General features: G+C 42.2%; 1 protein-coding gene across 1 annotated transcript in view; it reads left to right on the forward strand.

The window, feature by feature from the left end:
• Positions 1-19,033, forward strand: part of LOC149439734 (uncharacterized) — a 34,341-nt gene extending 15,308 nt beyond the window's left edge. Inside the window, exons 2-5 of the mRNA XM_089659030.1 lie at positions 3,566-3,730; positions 7,936-8,085; positions 14,278-14,421; positions 18,864-19,033. Coding sequence (XP_089515156.1) covers positions 3,566-3,730; positions 7,936-8,085; positions 14,278-14,421; positions 18,864-18,865 — 461 coding nt within the window. The 3' untranslated portion in view covers positions 18,866-19,033. The remainder of the gene's footprint in view (positions 1-3,565; positions 3,731-7,935; positions 8,086-14,277; positions 14,422-18,863) is intronic.
• The last annotated feature ends 5,451 nt before the right edge of the window (positions 19,034-24,484 follow it).

Raw genomic sequence — 24,484 nt, forward strand, 5'->3', positions numbered from 1 at the left:
TCTGGTACAAGTGGGCCGTTCAGAAATCATCTGTTTTACAGTTAACATGACACTGGGTTTTAGATTGGACAGGAAAGTCTGAATCAGTAGACTATGCATGGTGTCTTGCAATGTCAGTCCTGCCTCTTGTGTCCATGTCTCATTAAATCTTTTCCAAAAATCTAACACAGTTTCTCCTGACTTTTGCTTGCAGGCTACTGCGGTAGGGAGGGAGGATCTAGATTGGAAAGCTCGTTCCATTTCTTCTGAGACCTCTCTCCACATATTGTCCCTACCATCTTCTGTGTTTAATTTATAATTTGTGGCAGTAATGTCACCTGCTTCTAAGATGGATATGGTCCCAACATTACCCCAATTCCAAGGGGAAGTTTGTCCCAATATTCCATCGAGGATAAGGCGCATATCCTCTTGTGTGTAATTTCTACCTTTACATGCTTTCTTCAAATAGCTCACAGTAGCCGTTGAAGAAACAGTGGGTCTTGGACAATGTTTGACAATCCTATTTATGTCTTCTATCTCAATGGGTTTCTTTAATAGATTGTCTCCTATTGTCATGAAGGGCATCTGTTGTGTATTGGAATCAATACCATATTGGGTATTATGGCGTGTGTGTGATGGACTTAGCATGTCCACTATACCTAGACTATTAGCTGCTCTGAACAGCAGAGAGCATGAACTAGCGGATTCATCAACAAGTGAGTCATCTGCTTCAGTAGTTGAAGAAACAGCTATTCCCCCTGTCGCTCCCTGTGTGGTAGGACTTTGAACCACACCCTGGGAGGGCACGGGAGTTTGAACTGTACTAGGCTGTGTGGTAGAAATGTGAACAGCACTAGGTATTTGAGGGGTCTGTGGAAGTGTTGGTGCTGGTGGTGCTGGAGGTGCAGTGGGGTGTTGGACTGCATAATGTCCGGCTAAAAAATCAATATCTTCTTCAGTAAGAGATGGATAAAGTTTTGTGGGCTGTGGGACAGGTGGGACATATGGGGGAGGGAATGGCATGAGAGGGTGTGTGGGTCTGTCTATTTCTGACTCTAATGCATGTATTTTAGTGGCATCTACATTTCTAGCTTTGGCTTTATTTTGTTTCCCAGTTTGTCTATGAAACCAGAGAGGGGCAAATTCTAACCAATTTTGTCCACCTTTGGTCATGTATTTCTGATCCCACACAGGATCTCCCCTATACCATGGGAAAGCCTGTTTATCCCCCAGACAGAGACCCCTAATCATATCCATATGAAAAATATCATTACTCCCATCACGGGGGAACGGGTCAACACTTCCCATGAATTCACTCCAGTCTGCTAATTTATCCACCCAGGGGTTAACTAGATAGTAATCTGTCCCACAGATACGGGCTACATAATCTTTACATGTCTCACCAACATTTGGGGGAGGGAGTTTATCCTTACTTTGACCACTTCCCATTTTTTACACTTACAAAGGTCTGTGTTACAAATCTGTCCTATAGGCTGTCCCAAAAAACAGGGGTCAACTTCCAAATGACAATTTACTTTATAAAAATGTCTGGACTTAAGATATTTATTGGGTCTTTCTCTAGTGGTTGACCAAAAGTGGAGATTATAACCTGGATATACAATACTTCTAATAATATCCTGACTCTGACTAACTCCCACTTTTCTAACAATAAGCCTACAACACAATTTGAACAAGACATTCACATAGGCACCCAACTCCGTGTCACCATGCTATCACCTTCTCTAGGTCATCAGCCAATAAGGCCTAGCTAAAGGGGTGGTGCGTCTTACAACGGAAGTTGACAATACCTTCAGTAACCGCTGGCCCATACACTTACCAACTGGGCACTTGTGTCACACAAACAAATTATCTTATACTTCTATGCGATAGGAAGAAAAGCAAAGAGTTGCAGGACAGAATTGATCAACCCCGGACTTTTCCTGGTTTCTTCTCAGAGAAACTCTTTCCCAGTCTCTGCTCATAAGAGACTGTGCAGTTCCCAAAACTGCCTCTAGTCTTTTCCAAAAGACCTTGTACTTCCCACAGCACTTTGCGCCTGGCCACTGGCGTCTTAAGACGCGAAGCCCAGTGCTACCTAAGGGCATGAGATTTTAATCAGAGCCTTTCCGGCAATAGACTATTTGTCAGAATGACAAAAAATCTTACTTACCAAAAAAGGGTGATTATCTCATCCCGGACACGAGCCCCCAATTGAAAGGAATTGGCTCCTCTCGTTCCTTCCTGTAGCTACCGACTCCCGTCAGTCCCCTGGCCCTGATCAATGTCTGTCCACAGGCCCGGAGTTCCCTTTGAGATACAGGAAATTGCACACAGACACAAGGTGATATCTCAGAAGGAACTGAATTTATTCTTCCGTGTTTAAACTTATATATGAAACTTAAAACAATACATAGAAATATAAGAACCAATCAATTGACAGGTATGCATTGACCAATCAGAATATTACATACGTCAGTAATGCCCAATCATTTAGCATTTATGTTAATTATTATTATATGCGTCAAGCATTAATATAGAAAGTAGACAACTTCCCTATTTCACACTGGCTAAAGTTATTAATACTCTTGCAACAGGAAAAAGCCCACCGCAGACTTTCAGTCTTGTGCTAGGTAGAGGAAAAAAGGAAGTTACATCTGAAGGGAAAAGAGGAACCTCAGACTCTTATCGAAAGTAAGAAACAGTCTTAAAACACAAATTCATCTTTAAGTACTGACATAAGTCTCAAAATGGATTCTTATCTTAAAATGGCAGATCTTAGGCTAAGAGACAAAATGGCGGTATGGTAATGCTGAAAGGCTAATTCCTTCACCCCCTCTGCCAATCCCTCCACTGGCTTCCGATTGCGCAACGGATCAAATTTAAAATCCTAACACTGACGTAAAAAGCTGTCCACCATACTGCCCCGAACTACATCACTGACCTAATATCCAAGTACCGCCCAGCACGCACACTCCGCTCCTCGCAAGACCTCCTTCTCTCTAGTTCCCTGGTCTCCTCCTCCCATGCCCACCTCCAGGACTTCTCCAGGGTGTCACCCATCCTCTGGAACTCCCTGCCCCAACCCATCAGATTATCACCTACTCTCCTCTCCTTTAGGCGCACCCTGAAAACCCATCTCTTCAGGGAAGCCTACCCCACCCCCTGCTAACTTGCTGACCTCCTCCACTCTTCCTACCACTCCATCCCCCACAGCTATCTCCTCCTGTACCACCATCCCCTCCCTCCTAGATTGTAAGCTCCAAAGAGCAGGGCCCTCGATCCCCTCATGTTCTGCATTGTATTGGTATTGTTCTATCACATGTTCTGTCCCCCTTTGTAATGTAGAGCGCTGAGCGAACCATTGGCACTTTATAAATACTGTATAATAATAATAATAATTTGTGAGGTCAGGTACTGATCTTCGATGAGAAGACCTGGCTCACAATTTGACATTTCAGTTCATGTGAAATGTGTTCAGTGAGGTTGAGGTCCAAAGATGAACTTTTGGCCATGTACTGTAGTATACCTAAATCTACTGTAAAATTGAGTTCTCAAATATCTGTTGTTCATTTCATATCCCCTTCAGATACACTCGTCATTAGGAAGAAGCCCGGAAAGTGTCCTGCAGATGTGGATTTCTCATTTGATGGCTCCACGGTGGAAAACGAATGTGAGAAAGACCGAGACTGCGAAGGGAAGAGGAAATGCTGCTTCTACGGGGGTAGAAGTCAATGTCTGCTGCCATTGGATGGTAAATGTATAAATCTGTCTGGGAATACAATGAATCATAAAAACATGACCTGCTCTGCTTTGAGACAGAAAGAGGGAGATTCAGGCTAATCTTCAGATATATCTCCTCTTTTCTCCATGCTTCCTGTTGTAAAAATGCTGTTTACAGAAAAAAGTAGCTGAAGCTGAAATGCGCACACATACGTGAGTCAGAGCACAGACTCCTCCTCCTCCAATGTAGTGACCCCTCCCCCCTTCAATGGAGGCTACTAATTCTATGTTATCTCTTTCTGGGAATCATTTGTAATATATTGAATGTACACACCGATATAGAACATCATTTTAAATATATAAACTTTAGATAGACAACATTAATGTGCTCAGTCTGCACCCATCACCATTTATAGCTCTGACCTGCTCTCATCACCCTTCATAGTCCTTGTCTGCTCTCATCACCCTTTATAGCCCTGGCCTGCTCTCATCACCCTTCATAGCCCTGGTCTGCTCTCATCACCCTTCATAGCCCTGGCCTGCTCTAATCACCCTTCATAGTCCTTGTCTGCTCTCATCACCCTTCATAGTCCTTGTCTGCTGTCATCACCCTTCATAGCCCTGGCCTGCTCTAATCACCCTTCATAGTCCTTGTCTGCTCTCATCACCCTTCATAGCCCTGGCCTGCTCTAATCACCCTTCATAGTCCTTGTCTGCTCTCATCACCCTTCATAGCCCTGGCCTGCTATCATCACCCTTCATAGCCCTGGCCTGCTCTTATCACCCTTCATAGCCCTGGCCTGCTCTTATCACCCTTCATAGTCCTTGTCTGCTCTCATCACCATTCATAGTCCCAGTCTGCAATCATCACTCATCATAGTCCCAACCTGCACTCATCCTCTTTCATAGTCCCAGCCTGCACTCATCACCTTTGATAGTCACAGCCTGCATACATCACCCTTCATAGTCCTGGCCTGCATTCATCACTCTTCATAGTCCTGGCCTGCATTCATCACCTTTTGATAGTCACAGCCTGCATTCATCACCCTTCATAGTCCTGGCCTGCATTCATCACCCTTCATAGTCCTGGCCTGCATTCATCACCCTTCATAGTCCTGGCCTGCATTCATCACCCTTCATAGTCCTGGCCTGCATTCATCACCCTTCATAGTCCTGGCCTGCATTCATCACCCTTCATAGTCCTGGCCTGCATTCATCACCCTTCATAGTCCTGGTCTGCATTCATCACCTTTGATAGTCTCAGCCTGCACTCATTACTCATCATAGTCTCAGCCTGCACTCATCATCCTTTTATAGTCCCCGGCCTGTACTCATCACGCTTCATTGTCCCAACCTTCACACGTCACCTTCCATGGTTCTATCTTGCATTAATCACCCTTCATAGTCCCATCCTGCACTAATCACTCTTTAGTGGATATGCATCTGGCTTCAGTGGATATGCAGTTGGCTAACGAATAGATACCAGAGCGTGGTTGTAAATGGGGAAAATAAAGCAGTCACTAGGTGTGTACCACAAGGCTCTGTACTAGGTCCTGTTCTGTTTAATCTATATGTAAGTGATATAACTAAAGGTTTGTTGGGTAAGGTATGTCTATTTGCTGATGACACAAAGGTGTGTAATAGGGTTGATATCCCTGGAGGTCAATGGAACATGATTTGGCATTGCTGGAAGATTGGTCAAAGAAGTGGAAATTGCAGTTCAATGTTTCTAAATGTAAACTAATGCGCCGCGTACAGAGTGCAGGGTTGAGGAGTGCGCCGCGTACAGAGTGCAGGGTTGAGGAGTGCGCCGCGTACAGAGTGCAGGGTTGAGGAGTGCGCCGCGTACAGAGTGCAGGGTTGAGGGTGCCCTGCGTACAGAGTGCAGGGTTGAGGAGTGCCCCGCGTACAGAGTGCAGGGTTGAGGAGTGCGCCGCGTACAGAGTGCAGGGTTGTGGAGTGCGCCGCGTACAGAGTGCAGGGTTGAGGAGTGCGCCGCGTACAGAGTGCAGGGTTGTGGAGTGCGCCGCGTACAGAGTGCAGGGTTGAGGAGTGCGCCGCGTACAGAGTGCAGGGTTGAGGAGTGTTATATTTCAGCTGTATGTGCTTTAGAAAGGCATAACAAAGCAGTCAGGTGTTAAGGAGGGCTTAGGCTTGGTTCACACTATGTTGCACAGAAACAATTGCTTACACCTTCTTCCATGTCAAATGAAGGTGAGTTGCACAACTGTTAGCCCCCTCCCCCCAATACAATGCTTTTCTCTCCTCCCTGTCCAGTACAGATCTTTGCTCTCCTTCTTGTCAGTACACAGATCTTCTTTCCCCCCAGAAAAGACTTACAGTAGAAGGTCAGGTTGCCGGCGCTGGCTTCTGGAGATACTGCGGGTGCGAGGCTAGAGATGTGTGCATACTTTGCCCCCACGACCCAACCCCTCCTCTGTTATCTATCCAGGAATTTAAGTGTACCACCAGGAGACTATCATCACTGTCACTGATAAAACACAGAAGCCGGGCTCCCGTGTTTACAAGTGACAGTAGTGAGCGGCAATGCAAGGGGCAAGCACCAGAGACCTGTTACTACTGCATTATGTACTTGAAGCTGCCAGCTGTTCGGGCCCCCCTGTCAAAGTAAAGGGTCCGGGCCCCCTACAGGAGGCCCGGAGGAACCACCTTGTCGCCTGCTCTGCTGGGGGTTAAAACATATCAAGAGCGAACTTAAAGTGGTTGTAAAAGCTGAAGGTTTTTAAAATTTAGGCATTCTGTGCATGAAGGTAAAAAAACGTATGTGCAGCATCCCCCCCCCAGCCCCCCCCTTATACTCACCTAAGCCCCCTCTTGATCCAGTGATGTGCACTGGTGTCTCAGCTGTCTCAGGACTCCCTCTCCTCATTGGCTGAGACAGAAGGCTCCCACTGCTGTCAATCACAGCCAGTGAGCCAATAAGAAAAGAGAGGAGGCGGGGCAAGGCACAGCTCTGTGTGTGAATGGATGCATGGAGCAGTAAGTGCCCCATAGCAAGCTGCTTGCTGAGGGGGCACCCAACAACAGGGAGGGGTCAGGAGAGCCTGTGAGGGACCCGAGAAGAGGAGGATCGGGGCTTCTCTAGGCAAAGCCACACAACAGGTAAGTATAGACATGTTTGTTCTTTTTAGAAAAAAAAGTAAACCTTTTAGTAACTCTTAAACATGTCCAGCCTGGAGGAAAGAAGGGAAAGGGGAGACATGATTGAAACTTTTAAATACATCAAGGGGGTGAATAAGGTTCAGGAGGGCAGGATTTTCAATGGGAAACCAAAATCAAGAACACGGGGACATGACCTCCAACTAACTATAGGAAAGTTCAAAACAAATCTCAGAAAGTATCATTTTACTGAATAAGTAGTTGATGCTTGGAATACACTTCCAGCAGAAGTAGTGAGCCAGTCCACAGTAAGTAGCTTCAAACATGCATGGGACAAGCATAGATCTATACAAAACAAAAACAATAAAACAAAAAAAAGCCCCAAAACACTTCAGGCTTGACACAGGAGCTGGGCAGATGTGGAAAGCATAGCCACAACACATTTGCATTCCACTGGTATATGATGTCCTCTTGGGGTTAACACTTGATGAACTATGATGGACTATATTATCTCCAGCTGGGAAAAGCATAGATCTATACAAAAACACTGCAGGCTTGACACAGGAGCTGGGCAGATGTGGAAAGCATAGCCACAACACATTTGCATTCCACTGGTATATGATGTCCTCTAGGGGGTTAACACTTGATGAACTATGATGGACTATAATATCTCCAGCTGGGAAAAGCATAGATCTATACAAAAACACTGCAGGCTTGACACAGGAGCTGGGCAGATGTGGAAAGCATAGCCACAATGCCTTTGCGTTCCACTGGTGTACGATGTCCACTTTGGGTTAACCCTTGACGGACTACAATGGACTATATTATCTCCATATGTGTTTTTACTGATTTATTTTACTGACTGATCACATTATACCTCTCGTTTTGCACCATACCATAAAAAAAGAAAAAAAAAAAATAGGCAGACTCTATCCTTTTCTGCCGTCACTTTTCTATGTTTCTATGTTTCATAGTCCCGGCATGAACGCATCACCTTACATAGGACAGGCTGCACTCACCACCCTCATCGCCTCGATCTGTACTCCTCATAGCCCTAGCTATTTCTCAGTCTCTACTTCCTTCCATCGTTATCACAGCAATTTTCTCTTTCTGCAGTCAAGACAAACGCCTGCCCGTACTTCGATCAAACAACGTGTATGGTTATCAAACCCGGACCCTCCCAGTGCCACAGTGATAAGCAATGCCCAGGTACTGAGCGCTGCTGCGACTACGGGTGCAACTTCCGGTGCAAAGCAACGGTGAAAGGTAATTGGAAAATGTCATATACTTAAATTTTCACTGAACTTTATGAAGGTATTGCAGTATAATACAGTATTTTACAGTGTTTTTGATATATAAACCTTATTAATGTGTTAGCTTTTAATTATATAATATAATTATATGTATACTGTATGTACATGGGCAACTGTTTTTCCCCCATACACATACTGTACATGCCATGCCCCCAGCTTTTATGTTTAGAGAAGGTACATTATTACTTAATGAAAGTTCCCACATGGAAGAAAAATATATTTTAAATATATTGTAAAAATATTCTTCCCAAATATATTGACATATATTTGAAATACTACTATAGTACAAAATATATGAAAAATATTTTGAAAAATACATTTTCAAATATGCTTTATATCTTGAAAAATTCACTTAATTTACATTTTTGGAGTGCATTTACAAATATATGTAAAAATATATGTTTTTAAAAATGACTTTTGCATATATTAAAAAAACTGAAGAATATATTAAAATATATATATATATATTTTTTAAAAAATATTTTTCATATAGTTTTTAATATATAAAAAATGCATTTCAACATGGGGTGTGTGTGTGTGTGTGATATATATATATATATATATATATATATATATATATATATTGAATACAGCCAAAATTGTAGTATTTCAAATATATGTCAATATATTTGGGAAGAATATTTTTTAAATATATGTAACATATATTTTCTTCCATGTGGGTTTGTAGTGTAATCCAAAAGACAAGGGGACCTAGCCTTTGGAATCATCCATCAGGACAGGGGATCACCTGAGTACAGATAAGCATAATTTCTTCATATCTACTCCTATGAAGTTCTCATCATCACCTTTTTTTTTTTTTTTTGTTCAATGTGGTACACATAATAAAATTCCAAGCACCAGAGTATGTTGTTTTGGCTGGTGTATAACCTTCTGCGTTTTTGCATAAAGATCCCTGTCTTCTTTAATTATTGCCATGGACATTTGATGTGGTTTTACTTCTACTGTATTAGAAAAAAAATCATATTTTTATTGTAAGCAGATCACAGCTTTGACCGGCCATTCTCAACCAGAGTTCCATGGAATCCTGAGGTTCCTCTAGAGGTTGCTATGCAATCCTAGAGCTTTGACTAATTGACCTCCCATCTGATGGTGCCGGCCTAGTTCTGGGGCCAACACCATTTGGCAGAACCAGCAGCATGGAACCAATAATCTTTTTAATCAGTCATTCTCAGAATTTCAAAGAAACCTAGGGTTCCTCCAGAGGTTCCTAGGCATTCCTCGAACTGTGGCTGTTTGGCCTTCTATCTGATGGTGCCTGCATAGTTCTGGGACCAACATCACTTGGCACACCTAGTGGAATGGCACCAATAATCTTTTTTTAGCAGGCATTCTCCACTAGAATTCCAAGGAAACCTATGATTCATCCAGGGGATGCTGTGGGTCCCTTGAACTGTGGCTGATGGCACCCATGATCTTTTTCAAAAGCCATTCTTACTCAGGGTTCCTCCAGAGGTTGGTAAGGGGTTCTTTGAGTTGGGCTGCCTGCATAATTCCAGGGCAAAGGCCACTTTGCAGAACCAGCGGCATGTCACAAATGATCAGTTGATAATAAGGATTCCATTCTTCTCATTGACTACTAGTGTAAGTGACATTTTTCCTATTGAGCCAAGATGAACATGTTTTAGCAGGGCTTCCTCAAAACCAGAAAGTTATTTCAAGGGTTCTTCTAGGATTCAAGGGTTGAGAATGGCTAGCTTAGATGATTCAGACACTGTGGAGTACATCCCATTGAAAACCAAAGTAAATTCAGTGTATACCATGATTAGCCATAATTTTATGTCTACCCACCATAACTCATTGAGACATGAACTGAACTAGACCTCTGAAGGTATGCTGGGGTATCTGTCATCAAACCATCAGTAGCAAGTCCTATAAGTTGTGAGGTGGGGCATCCATGGATCAAGCTTGTTTTTTCAGCACATCCCACAGATGCTTGATTCAATTGGGATCTGGAAAATTTGGAGGCCAAGTCAACACCTCAAACTTGTGTTCCTTAAACCATTCTTGAATTCATCAGACCAGACCACTTCTTCTATTGCTCTGTAGTCCAGTTCTGATGCTTACTTGTCCAATGTAGGTGCTTTTGGCTGTGAATATGGGTCAGGCTGGGCCACCCTGACCGGTGTGTGGCTACGCAATCCCATACACAAACACACAAACAAACTTTTTTTTTTTTTATTGGAACCACCATTAACATTTTCAGTAATTTTAGATTTGGTCTGCTCCAGTCATTTAGCCATTTTGATGCGTCACAAACAACCTTGTCAAAATCGCTCAAATCTATACCCTTGTCACTTTTTTCTGCCTTCATCACATCAACTTCAGAGACTACATGTTCACTTTTGCCTAATATATCCCATCCACTTTCAGATGCCATTGTAATGAGATACTCAATTTTATTCACTTTTCTTCTCAGTGGTCATAATTAGAGATGAGCGAATTATTCAAAAATTCGATTCGGCTGATTCGCCGAATTTGAGGAAGAAATTCGATTCGATGTGAATTTATTCGCTGCGAATTTAACTTATAAAAAGGGTTTCTAGGCTTCAGAGAGCCTTTATATTAGTGCAGAACACTGTACCTTTAATTTAAATGCCCTTGGAGATGAGGAAGGAGAAGGAGAAGGATGAGGAGAAGGAGAAGAAGAAGGAGAAGGAGAAGGATGAGAAGAAGGAGAAGGATGAGAAGAAGGAGAAGGATGAGAAGAAGGAGAAGGATGAGAAGGAGAAGGAGAAGGAGAAGGATGAGAAGAAGGAGAAGGATGAGAAGAAGGAGAAGGAGAAGGATGAGAAGAAGGAGAAGGATGAGAAGGAGAAGGATGAGAAGAAGGAGAAGGATGAGAAGAAGGATGAGAAGGAGAAGGATGAGAAGAAGGAGAAGGATGAGAAGAAGGAGAAGGATGAGAAGAAGGAGAAGGATGAGAAGAAGGAGAAGGATGAGAAGAAGAAGAAGGATGAGAAGGAGAATTCCAAGCCGGCAAAAAGTGTATCTGCAGAGCTCCGCTATTTCTTAGCGGAGCTCTGCAGATACACTTAGCGGAGCTCTGCAGATACACTTTTTGCCGGCTTGGAATTCTTCTTATTTTCATCCTACTTCTTCTTCCTCTTCTTCTTCTTCTTCATCCTCATCCTCATCTTCTTCTTCTTCTGAGGATGAGGATGAAGAAGAAGAAGAAGAAGTAGGATGAAAATAAGAAGAATTCCAAGCCGGCAAAAAGTGTATCTGCAGAGCTCCGCTATTTCTGACAGTTCTCTGACATTCACTCCATACAGCGGTTGAAACATTGTATCTATTTGTTTCCATAAATGGAAACAAATAGATACAATGTTTCAACCGCTGTAAATGTGAATGTCAGAGAACTGTCAGAAATAGAGGAGCTCTGCAGATACACTTTTTGCCGGCTTGGAATTCTTCTTATTTTCATCCTACTTCTTCTTCTTCTTCTTCTTCATCCTCATCCTCAGAAGAAGAATGAAAAGAAGAAGAAGAAGAAGAATGAAAAGAAGAATGAAAAGAAGAAGAAGAATGAAAAGAAGAAGAATGAAAAGAAGAATGAGAAGAATGAAAAGATTCTTCTTCTTCTTTTCATTCTTCTTTTCATTCTTCTTCTTTTCATTCTTCTTCTTCTTCTTTTCATTCTTCTTTTCATTCTTCTCATTCTTCTTTTCATTCTTCTCATTCTTCTTCTCATTCTTCTTTTCATTCTTCTTCTCATTCTTCTTTTCATTCTTCTTCTTCTTTTCATTCTTCTTTTCATTCTTCTCATTCTTCTTTTCATTCTTCTTTTCATTCTTCTTCTCATTCTTCTTTTCATTCTTCTTCTTTTCATTCTTCTTTTCATTCTTCTTCTCATTCTTCTTTTCATGAAGAAGAATGAAAAGAAGAAGAAGAAGAATGAAAAGAAGAATGAGGAGAAGAATGAAAAGAAGAATGAAAAGAAGAAGAAGAATGAAAAGAAGAAGAAGAAGAATGAAAAGAAGAATGAAAAGAAGAAGAAGAATAATGAAAAGAAGAAGAAGAAGAATGAAAAGAAGAATGAAAAGAAGAAGAAGAATAATGAAAAGAAGAAGAAGAAGAATGAAAAGAAGAATGAAAAGAAGAATGAGAAGAATGAAAAGATTCTTCTTCTTCTTCTTCTTTTCATTCTTCTTTTCATTCTTCTTCTTCTTTTCATTCTTCTTCTTCTTCTTTTCATTCTTCTTTTCATTCTTCTCATTCTTCTTCTCATTCTTCTTTTCATTCTTCTTTTCATTCTTCTTCTCATTCTTCTTTTCATGAAGAAGAAAAGAAGAATGAGAAGAATGAAAAGAAGAAGAATGAAGAGAAGAATGAAAAGAAGAAGAATGAAAAGAAGAATGAAAAGAAGAAGAAGAAGAATGAAAAGAAGAAGAAGAAGAATGAAAAGAAGAAGAAGAATGAAAAGAAGAATGAAAAGAAGAAGAAGAAGAATGAAAAGAAGAATGAGAAGAATGAAAAGAAGAAGAAGAATGAAAAGAAGAATGAAAAGAAGAAGAAGAATGAAAAGAAGAAGAAGAAGAATGAAAAGAAGAATAAGAAGAATGAAAAGCTTCTTCTTCTTCTTTTCATTCTTCTTTTCATTCTTCTTCTTCTTTTCATTCTTCTTCTTCTTCTTTTCATTCTTCTCATTCTTCTTCTCATTCTTCTTTTCATTCCTCTTCTTCTTTTCATTCTTCTTTTCATTCTTCTTTTCATTCTTCTTCTCATTCTTCTTTTCATTCTTCTTCTTCTTTTCATTCTTCTTTTCATTCTTCTCATTCTTCTTTTCATTCTTCTTTTCATTCTTCTTCTTCTTTTCATTCTTCTTTTCATTCTTCTTCTTCTTTTCATTCTTCTTTTCATTCTTCTTTTCATTCTTCTTCTCATTCTTCTTTTCATTCTTCTTCTTCTTTTCATTCTTCTTCTTTTCAGTCTTCTCATTCTTCTCATTCTTCTCATTCTTCTTTTCATTCTTCTTTTCATTCTTCTTTTCATTCTTCTTCTCATTCTTCTTTTCATGAAGAAGAATGAGAAGAATGAAAAGAAGAATGAGAAGAATGAAAAGAAGAAGTATTCCAGTACAGCAAAAAGTGTATCTGCAGAGAGCTCCGCTATTTCTGACAGTTCTCTGACAGTTCCTTCACATTTACAGCGGTTGAAACATTGTATCTATTTCCGAATAAAAACATCTGTATCCTAAATGGAAACAAATAGATACAATGTTTCAACCGCTGTACATGTGAAGGAGCTGTCAGAAATAGCGGAGCTCTCTGCAGGGACACTTTTGCCGGCTGATCGGGAAAAATCCGATTCGCGCACCCGAAGTATGCTAATATTCGGATTCGCCACGAATCAAATTTTTCCTGAAATTCGAAACGAATTCCACTTCGCCTGGTTCGATTCGCTCATCTCTAGTCATAATGATATGGCTGATCGATGTATATGTAAGCTGTAGCCTACATGTGTGCATCCACATAGTAGAGTCCACAAGGATATGTTTTCCTTGTCTGAATGCAGTTGATGTGCCGGTGTTTGGGCATGAATGAAAAGAGGGAGGCCACACTTCACCAAGCCTGTGGAGCTTGGCCAACTTTTTTGATCTAGCAATGGTAAATCTTGGTTGCTGCAAGACCGATATCGTTGTTCAAGCTCCATGCGCAAAGTGGTGAGCTGCTACACATTTTTCATATATGGAATTAAATGGAAAAGTGATGAGCCTGGAGGTGAGAGTGAGAGAAGCACAGGATCCATGAGTGGTATGGAGGATCAACCTACGAGCATGTGCTGTACCAAACCAGGTCCCATACTTGTCTTCATAAAGAGCTTTATTCTCTGCATCTGTATCCGGTTTCCATCCTGCTCAGAAAAAAAAACTGAACATGCCATCATTGACCTCATTCTGAAAATGCTAGGTGCCAGGCTGTCTTTGCCATTGATACTGTTTGAGCCATCAACCTGCAGTGATTTAGCAAGAATTGAAGCCTTTAGTACAGCTTGAAGTAAGATAGGCAGTTCTTTTTTTTTTATTTTTTACAAGAGCTGTGGCAGCCTTCATAATCTTGTTTTCTGTAGATCTAAAAATCCTGGGGTGAGGTATTATTTGATATGGCTGTGTTTTGTATTGCAGTAAAACCTGGAACATGCCCAAGGACTGTTGCAAGATGTGCTTTTCCCCCACCGGAACCGCGGTGTAAGAGTGACAGTGACTGTCTTGGAAAGCTGAAGTGCTGCACCCCACTGTGTGGCCTGGAGTGTACCATACCCTTGCCATGTAAGTTACATCTGCTAATCAATTCCCAATTTCCAACACCACACGCTTGGTATATATATATATATATATATATTTAATATTATTATAATATATATATATATATTTAATATTATTAATATATATATATATATATATATATATATATATATTTTTTTTTTTTTTTTTTTACATGAAATGTGCAGCTCTCAAATACCTAAGGGTCTGTTCAGAAAAAAAAATTGCTGGCCCAGCTGTCACAAATACTCACCGCCATCTCCATCAAGGGACCATAATGTGGTATTTTCCTGAAATACCTCAATCAGTTAAATACTGTATTATGGCCCCTAGATGGAGTTGATGATCGAAAGAAAGGTAAGGGACAAAACAGACTGAAAATTCATGACTGGTGGGCGAATGGGTCAGATGGTATGCAGCCTAAAAGAATGGCTTGATGTTTCAACTTTTCACCTTGGGTCAAACATGGTGAGCTAGCTAAACATGGTGAGCTAAGTGCACCATACTCACATAGAGCAGCAATCAACGCTAAGCAAACACATCACCCCCTGTTATTGCAAGAACCTATCGATTAGCAATCCCCATGCTTGACTATTGCTGGGATTTTTCTATGTGTTTTGAAGGCAAATAAAGTTTTTGAGAAAATAGTCATCTGAATATACCCCTTGTTTTTTATGTTATGCCATGTTGTGTATATGATGGTGACCATTACTTCTCTGAGGCCCTCAGACAACTCCGCTTACAAATATCAAGACCAGCTTTTGAACAACTTTTTAGCATGAAGTTATTGATTTTATTTTTTTTTGTATCTAATGGCATCAATTCAAACAATATTGCCTTCAACTCAACATTGGGGGAATCCAGTTGTCTCCAGCAGGTTAGAATGTTTTTCTCCACTCTCAAATGATTTCCTATCTAGTCAGGTCTCTACAATCTCCAAAAAGTAATGCAGCAGACAAATGGATGGACATAGTGGCCTTGTGAACCCAGCTCTTTTATTCATGTAGGAAATAGTGTCCTGCCAGTGGGTTTCTATAATTAAGCATTACCATCACAGGCTGAAGGTTAGGACATTCTATGACATTTAGGACAAGAGGTGAACCTTGTGGGTGAAGAAATTTAGAGAGAACAATGAAGGCCTGGTGGGCTGGATTTATACAGTAACTTTAGAATGGATCTACCTCCATTTTTCATTTAGAGATGCTTTATTGGTGCCCACTCACCTTGTTGAATGCAGAGCCAGGCATGTGCTGGTTGTAACTATAAACCGTTTTTGCCAAAATAAGTGACCAATAACAGAGGGTACATATAGAAAGACTCCCATAGGATCTGGTAAACCAAGAACAATTCATGTTTTTCATAGGGTTTCCCTAATATCAATGCCAGGCCTGGTTGTGATTGTGCAGTAGGGTTGGAGCCCAGTGTAGAAGTATTTGAAAATGTCAAATATGTGTATATCTTAAAAAATGTGACCCAGGGATTCCATAGGTCTGTAGGAGCATAAAGAATGGCAACAATGAACCAAGCAGGTCCAAACTCTTTGGAGGTTACCTAAATCCCTTTAATACCACAAACTGAAATCTGGAGACTGGGCTCCTTGAGGGGAGACAGAATCTTAAGTATCTCAGATCAGTGTTCTGTTTAACGTGAGTAGGGAGATCATAAAGATATCATCAATAATCCCCAGAAGGACCTTGGTCCCACCATCCATGACTTAGGAGCCATGTTGCTGTAGTTAGAAGTGTTGTTACTCCACATAAGAGCTTGTAAGCACCCCTTACCAACCAGAGGTTATTGTCACACACTCTGGCTAGGGACCTTACAGTGAGTACTTAAATTTAATATAATACTCAGCCAAGTTGCAAAGCAGGCATCTCAGTTCTTTGTTTATTGCATTTTAGGAGGGAAAATGTAGGTCTTGAGCCATCCCACCAGCATATAGTTACAAGCACAGGGTCCACAATGCACTTCACCCGAGTGAAAAGACAGGAGCCAAACATTTAACAGGACTTGCTAATCTCATGTATACAAGCTGAGTAGGGTCCTGGGCTGCAGCTGAAGACCACTAACAGTAGCCCAGCCGCCGAGGAGAGATGCTTCTAGGATCATACAAACCACCTCTTCATCAGGGCCCACCACCATTGGGACTGCTTCTGTCCCAAGCTGGCCACCTAATTAAGTTGATATGTTAGATTATTGTAGCCATTGCAGTATTATAGGCCATGCTGAAGTCCATCTCCATTATTGTGGGGACATAGAATGAGGCAGAAAAATGTAGGCAATAACTTTATTTGGCTTCCAGCAAGAACAATTACAAATGATGGCATTAATATAGTGCAATGGTGCATAGAATACCCCAGGCTGCTAAAGCTTACTTCAAGAGAGGAGTTGCTGCAGTGCAATACACTTCTATCTTATTCACGAGTAGACATTCCAACACATGTAGGTTACAATCTTAGGCAATCTTAGGTCAAGTCCATTATAATAGACGACCTGCAAAAGGGAAAAAAATTGTCCATGTCCGCACTTACACATTATTTTTACGAAACTGAATCCTTCCCATGCCTCTCTTCCTCACCCTAGCTTCTCCCCCTGGTAATATATCCTTAGTACAAGGGTCATAGAGGACCATACCAACAAGGAGGGGAAGGAGAGCACCAACACCACCATAGGGCCATTTTAATTTCATTTTGAACAACTATTAGATGGCTAAAATGAGCTGGGAATGTACCAGTCATTGTATAGAAAGATGAAATAGGTGTAGGGCCATGGGGAAACCCTGCATTTTTTTTTTCTACAATGAATGGGAAGGAATGGAACCCTGACTTACAAATTTGGGCCCTTGGGTCAGAATGCATAGTTTGGAAGATGCTCACAAAGCACCATGGAAAGCCATACGCTGCAGGATTTTCCATAACCATTGCCAATTTTTGTTCCTCTGCATCCAATGCTAACAACACTATCTATTGCAGAGCAGGATTCAACCAGCAAAACTGTTCCAATACTACCGTCAGTTTGTGGACATTTGATAACACATGTCTGCCCACCTCAAAGCTGGTCTGAGCAAGAAAGTACAGCTTTGGTAAGAGCATGTCAAGTCTGCTAGCCATCACTTTAGATAACAGTTTCTTATCCTGACCACAGTTTCATATCCTAGTTAGGCATTGATATGAGACCATAAGAACTGGCTTCCAAAGCAGCTTTGCTTTTTTACTCTAAGCAAAAGGCTGATATTCGCTTCATTACCCATAGGTGTGCAAATTTATTTTGTATGAATCTGATTAAACAGGGAAATCAAGGGAGTGTTTAATTCTTTAGAAATAATTTTGTAGAATTCCAATATTAGACCATTTGGCCCTGGAATATTAGAAAACTGGTCAATTACCAGTTTTTATCTCTGTTCAGATACAACAAGTCATCTTCTCTTAGAGATGGAAGGTTTACCTGGTCTAAAAAAGTTTCTTGGATCCACACATTTTAAAAATGTTAAAAGATCTCATTCATTTTCTTTGGGTCAGTTTGTATCTGGTCTTGTTCACATTTAAAACGGGTGACATGGATAGTTTGTTTTTTGCCTTGCAGAACATTCAGTAAGAAGAGTACAGGCTTGTTGCCAAACCTGAAAAAGTCCACCTCCTTCCAAGACCTTACTTGGGTATTATATTGGGTTAACCACCATAGTTTCTGTAGAAGCCTCCTGGTGTTTCAGATTTACTGACAATAGAAAGGTATCTGGCCTAGACAAAAAAGATGGTGGGGTTGGGGAAAATGAGTAAAATGGCATTCTAATGGGTGGAGATGCCTCCAGACATTAGTAATGTCAACAATCTTGGACATCGGATAGAGCTGGGTGGATTTAACATAATGTCGGACCTGATGAGGCTTTGGGGGCCATAAATCTGTCTTCCTTAGAAAAGAGCATTTCATTGGAATCCTCACTGATGATAATTCCTTCCTGGCTTGGTGAATTAGGGTGCATTGAAGCAGTTGTTGAAAAGAGATTGCTATTGTAGGTGTTTATGGACCTGACACACCAACAACAAATTCCCTGCTCATGTAAGTCCATGTACTTTCCATTTGATCTGCCTGCTAGTTTATTATACAGCAAGTACGTTGTTGGTAACAATTACTGTACCAGCTCTACAACCATGCACAGGGGAGCAAAAAATAAATTACAGTAAAAGTAAAAAGCAGTTCAATAAATGCGCATTAAAACACTCCGTACACATGTGGCACACAGAATTTGAACACAGAGATCCACAGGAAACCTCTATTATGCTGTATAAATAGAGTATAGAAGGACATCTCCAGGTACCACAAGAAATTCTAACCAGGAAAATCCAACCCAGTCAATTAAAGATTTGTTTACTTTTATTTTTTCCTTTACCTTTTTCCTTCTTCCCAAGTGCTTACTCGTCACACTGCAATAACTTTTATTTGTTGTTAAGGATGATGGATCTGTAGAAGAAGATTGGAGAGATCCGGGTTGAGTCTATCATGCTCCACACCAGAGACACTTCCACTATGGCCAAAATGGATTCCATGCAAATGCCTGAAGATTCCTTCATGTCAGCAATACACCTGCTACTACTTAATAAAACACAATAAGAAGGGACAACTTTATGTAGTGTTCTTATTTATTCCAGTTGCGGAAAATAACCTCCAAAATGGTGAGGTTTTGAAGGTTGTTTTTTCTTTTTTGAAACAGTTACTATGAACATGTGGTCTTCAGAATGGTCCCTGGCCAATGTTAGTTCTTATCATTTGTGGTGTTTCTGCCTAGCTGTGGAAAAAAAAGCCCCCAGAAAACTGATCCCTTTGAGGGTTCCTTTAGATGGCCCTGGTGTTCCTGATGCACATCAAATGCAGATCCTCTATTACTTCAATGGTGCAATGTGGTTGAACATTCTGTGGCTGTGATTGAGCTTCTTTGTGTGTCTCTGGATGCAGCACATCCTATTGAGAATGCTTTGCATTGCAGACAAAACAGGTCAACCCCATGCCATACCTTCCAACTTTTCTGATATTGTTTTTATATCATTTGCTTATAGTCCTCATGTACAGAATATATGAAAACCCCTGAAGCACATTGATTATATTTGCAGCAATTACATATATTATCTTTGATTAAGAACCATACACCAATCCATTTCCATGTAAGGCTTTGCCTGCACAGATTCAAGTAGGTCATTCACCATTTGCTGTACCATATTTTGCGTTCCCCTATCCTTTGGATTATGATGTGCTTTGTATATTAGCAGGCTATACATTACTACGCAAGATGGTCTTTAGTTTGCACCTGGATTTTTTTTCTCTCTAGTCTATCTGAGACAGTAAAGAAGGGCACCTGAGCACAAAGTATGTAGGCAGAGGGAGGACCCCTGCCCAGCCCTCAGTTATGACAACCATGAAGAATTTATAAATGCTATGATTGTCTGTATCTGTAAGAGATACCGGATGCTGGCATTCAAGTGTGACCAGTTCAGTGTAGCCATACTTAAGCTGAATCCAGACTCTGTATAATTAAAGTATGATTTATTAATAATGAAACAAAAACCCACTCAAAGCCAGCAAACAGAATACAAGGCAAAAGTGAAGATATATGTGACCAGTAAACCAGGTGACAAAATGCTTAACTAGCAACCTAGCTGTCATACAATATATACAAAAAAGAGAAGATCAGAAATAAGCAGGGTAAAACAGGAGATGCAAAGAGCAACCAAAACTGGGATCAGGAACAAGGGGAGCAGATATGAAGTAGCACAGGATGTAGGTACTGGAACAGAATCATGACATAAATCAAGGTCAGGAGCAGCACATAAATAAACAGGTACAAGACACACAGCCAAAACACTGAGGCAAGATGGAATTCTAAAGGAGGGACTAAATACCCTTCCAGCAGCCAGCAGATACCAGTAAGTGTTCACTTGATGCTGGCTGCAGGGAGGGTATTTAGTCCCTCCTGGCACCCACAGGCGGAGACTGGAAATACAACCTTCAGGTTCAGTGCCACCAGCATGTGATCCAGTCCCTGACATTCTTGATCTCAGTCATGTGACTTTTATAGCACTACCCCTCCCCTAAACAGTACAGAGTTCACTAGTCACCCAAGCAACAGTCCATTCACTCTGGCTCAATAAACAGTCTAGGGCAGTGGTTCTCAACCTTTCTAATGCCGCGACCCCTTAATACAGTTCCTCATGTTGTGGTGACCCCCAACCATAAAATTATTTTCGTTGCTACTTCATAACTGTAATTTTGCAGTGGGAGGACTAGCGCCCCATCACTGATGTCAGTGGGATGAATAGTGTCCCATCGTTGGTATCAGTGGGAGGAATAGCGCCCCATCATTGGTGTCAGTGGGAGGAATAGTGTCCCATCATTGGTGTCAGTGGGAGGAATAGTGTCCCATCATTGGTGTCAGTGGGAGGAATAGTGTCCCATCATTGGTATCAGTGGGGGGAATAGTGCCCCATCATTGGTATCAGTGGGAGGAATAGTGCCCTCGAACCCCTCGTGTACTGTTTTGTTACTGTCTTGTCTCATGTTCTGTCCCCCTTGCTACTGTACAGCGCTGAGCATACCCTTCGGCGCTATATAAATACTGTATAATAATAATATAATAATAGTGCCCCATCATTGGTGTCAGTGGGAGGAATAGTGTCCCATCATTGATATCAGTGGGGGGAATAGTGCCCCATCATTGGTATCAGTGGGAGGAATAGTGCCCCATCATTGGTATCAGTGGGAGGAATAGTGCCCCATCATTGGTATCAGTGGGAGGAATAGTGCCCCATCATTGGTATCAGTGGGAGGAATAGTGCCCCATCATTGGTATCAGTGGGGGGAATAGTGCCCCATTATTGGTATCAGTGGGGGGAATAGTGCCCCATCATTGGTGTCAGTGGGAGGAATAGTGTCCCATCATTGGTGTTAGTGGGAGGAATAGTGTCCCATCATTGGTATCAGTGGGGGGAATAGTGCCCCATCATTGGTATCAGTGGGAGGAATAGTGCCCTCGAACTCCTCGTGTACTGTTTTGTTACTGTCTTGTCTCATGTTCTGTCCCCCTTGCTACTGTACAGCGCTGAGCATACCCTTCGGCGCTATATAAATACTGTATAATAATAATATAATAATAGTGCCCCATCATTGGTATCAGTAGGAGGAATAGTGCCCCATCATTGGTGTCAGTGGGAGGAATAGTGTCCCATCATTGGTATCAGTGGGGGGAATAGTGCCCCATCATTGGTATCAGTGGGGGGAATAGTGCCCCATTATTGGTATCAGTGGGAGGAATAGTGCCCCATCATTGGTATCAGTGGGAGGAATAGTGCCCCATCATTGGTATCAGTGGGAGGAATAGTGCCCCATCATTGGCATCAGTGGGAGGAATAGTGTCCCATCATTGGTGTCAGTGGGAGGAATAGTGCCCCATCACTGGTATCAGTGGGAGGAAAAGTGCCCCATCATTGGCATCAGTGGGAGGAATAGTGTCCCATCATTGGCATCAGTGGGAGGAATAGTGCCCCATCATTGGTATCAGTGGGAGGAATAGTGCCCCATCATTGGTATCAGTGGGAGGAATAGTGCCCCATCATTGGTATCAGTGGAAGGAATAGTGCCCCATCATTGGTGTCAGTGGGAGGAATAGTGCCCCATCATTGTTATCAGTGGGAGGAATAGTGCTCCATCATTGGTGTCAGTGGGAGGAATAGTGTACAATCATTGGTGTCAGTGGGAGGAATAGTGCCCCATTGTGGGTGTCAGTGGGAGGAATAGTGCCCCATTGTGGGTGCCAGGGGGAGGAATAGTGCCCCATCGTGGGTGTCAGTGGGAGGAATAGTGCCCCATCGTTGGTGTCAGTGAGGGGAGGAATAGTGCCCCATCGTTGGTGTCTGTGAGGGGATAAATAGTGCCCCATCGTTGGTGTCAGTGAGGGGAGGAATAGTGCCCCATCGTTGGTGTCAGTGGGGGGAGGAATAGTGCCCCATCGTTGGTGTCAGTGTGGGGAGGAATAGTGCCTCATCGTTGGTGTCAGTGAGGGGAGGAATAGTGTCTCATCGTTGGTGTCAGTGGGGGGAGGAATAGTGCCCCATCGTTGGTGTCAGTGGGGGGAGGAATAGTGCCCCATCGTTGGTGTCAGTGGGGGGAGGAATAGTGCCCCATCGTTGGTATTAGTGACACAAATGATGGGGCACTATTCCTCCCACTGACACCAATGATACTTACCTTGCTGAACCCCTGCTCCAGCCTGGGCTTGCTCTCTCCCTCTCCCATCTACAGCCTGCATACCTGGCTGCAGCAGCAAAATTTGCACTTACCTGTCAGCTGTCTTCCTTCTCTGGCCTCTCTTCACTCGCTCCTGCAGCTCCCTCGATCTTCTTTGATCTCCGTGCGCTGCCGCTCGGCTCCTCCTCTCCAAGCTCCACCTCCTCGCCGGTGATTGGCCGCCTGTGTGCCTCTCCTGAGCTACAGTTCCGGTGGCCAATGAGCGGCGAGGAGGCGGTGACAGGGGCAGCATATCCCGCCCACACATCGCCGGAGACAGGAGCGGTGTCTCGGTTCCTAAGACCATCGGAAATATGTGTTTTCCGATGGTCTTAGGCGACCCCTGGGAAATGGTCGTTCGACCCCCAAAGGGGTCGCGACCCCCAGGTTGAGAACCGCTGGTCTAGGGATTTGTTCTTTTACAATTTTTTTTTGCTTGTACGCCTTGTAACAAGAGAGGGAGAGGGGCATGGGATACTCCTAAACAATTTAGCAAACAACAGTTATAGGACAGTCTAAACCCTCACAGCTGGGGACCATGAGGCACATCTTCTTTGGCACCTGGTAATCCTGCACAATTGCACAGTTGAAACCAGTGCAACTTCAGGAACACTGCACAGTACAGGAAAGCACTTTTCACTAAGTTCACAGTCCAGGACATTGCTGAGGATAAGGGAATGGCCAGTATCTGAGATTCTATGAGAGTCATTTCATTCAGGCAGTGTCTGGCACCTATATCCCAAAAGCACACAGTCACCAGGAATCAATCCAGTGTCATTACTCACAATCCCCAGGGCAGATGCCACCTTCCAGATTCCTCCAGACGCAGCCCAGTGAGTGAGAAAAATCCATCTTAAGACCAGTTCCCTTTGGTGAAGTTCTGTAACCCATTCCAGATCCCTTCCAGGTCTCCTGCCCTGAAACCTCAGAGAATAGCAGCACAACCCAAGGCTTGCCTCAGAGAGGAAACAGCCCCTTCTAAGCCTGTGAACTTCTCCTTGCTGGGGATAGACAACCTCTCTAGGGCTTCATACTATTTTTCAACTTCCCAGCCACAATCTGGGCACACCTCCCCCTGTGATCAGCTAGGCACTGATCAATATTCAATCCAATTCTCCCTCCCTAAGCTCTTGAAATCTCTTATAGAGGCAGAAGGAAGCAATCAGACTCCCAGCTTGTGAAACCTTGAACAGGCCAAAACAATCTCTGCTCTCTTGATTACAAAAAGAACAAAAAACTAAATGTACCTAGCAGCCTAACTAGGAGGGAACTAAACTTTAATAAAATGCAGATTTTTTTTTAAATTTAAGATGTTTTAGCCTTCCAATGCTGACCCTTATTTATCAAGTACAGTCTCTCCTTATCAACATCAAACACTTGGTTTCAAATGAAAGACCCCTATATGGTCCCCCAAGTGGGTCTAGGGCAAACACCCAATACTGCAATTTAGCACTGAAGAGCCATGATGCCCTGAAACATATTGGTGGCACACCTTTTACCAATCATTAGTAAAGTCTGGAACAGAAACTTTCATGTGTATGACTTTCTATACAAGCCATTCCTCACCACACATTCAAAAACATTCATCTTGAAGAACCAACATCCTTCCCAGTACCTCCAGGAACTGAGCAGACCTGAAATTTTTTTTTATGAGATGTGATGATATGGAGATTCAGTTAGAGAGGGATAGTCTGAAAACAAACAGTTTCTGCTTGCTCTCTGTCTTTAGAGAACCTATAAGTGTCATGATTGCATCTTGTATTAAATGTTCACTTACAGGAGACCGACAAGAAAACCC

Source organism: Staurois parvus, unplaced genomic scaffold (genome assembly GCF_062004578.1).
Source record: "Staurois parvus isolate SC_StPar_1 unplaced genomic scaffold, SC_StPar_1.0 ptg001130l, whole genome shotgun sequence".
Taxonomy (NCBI): Eukaryota; Metazoa; Chordata; class Amphibia; order Anura; family Ranidae; genus Staurois; species Staurois parvus.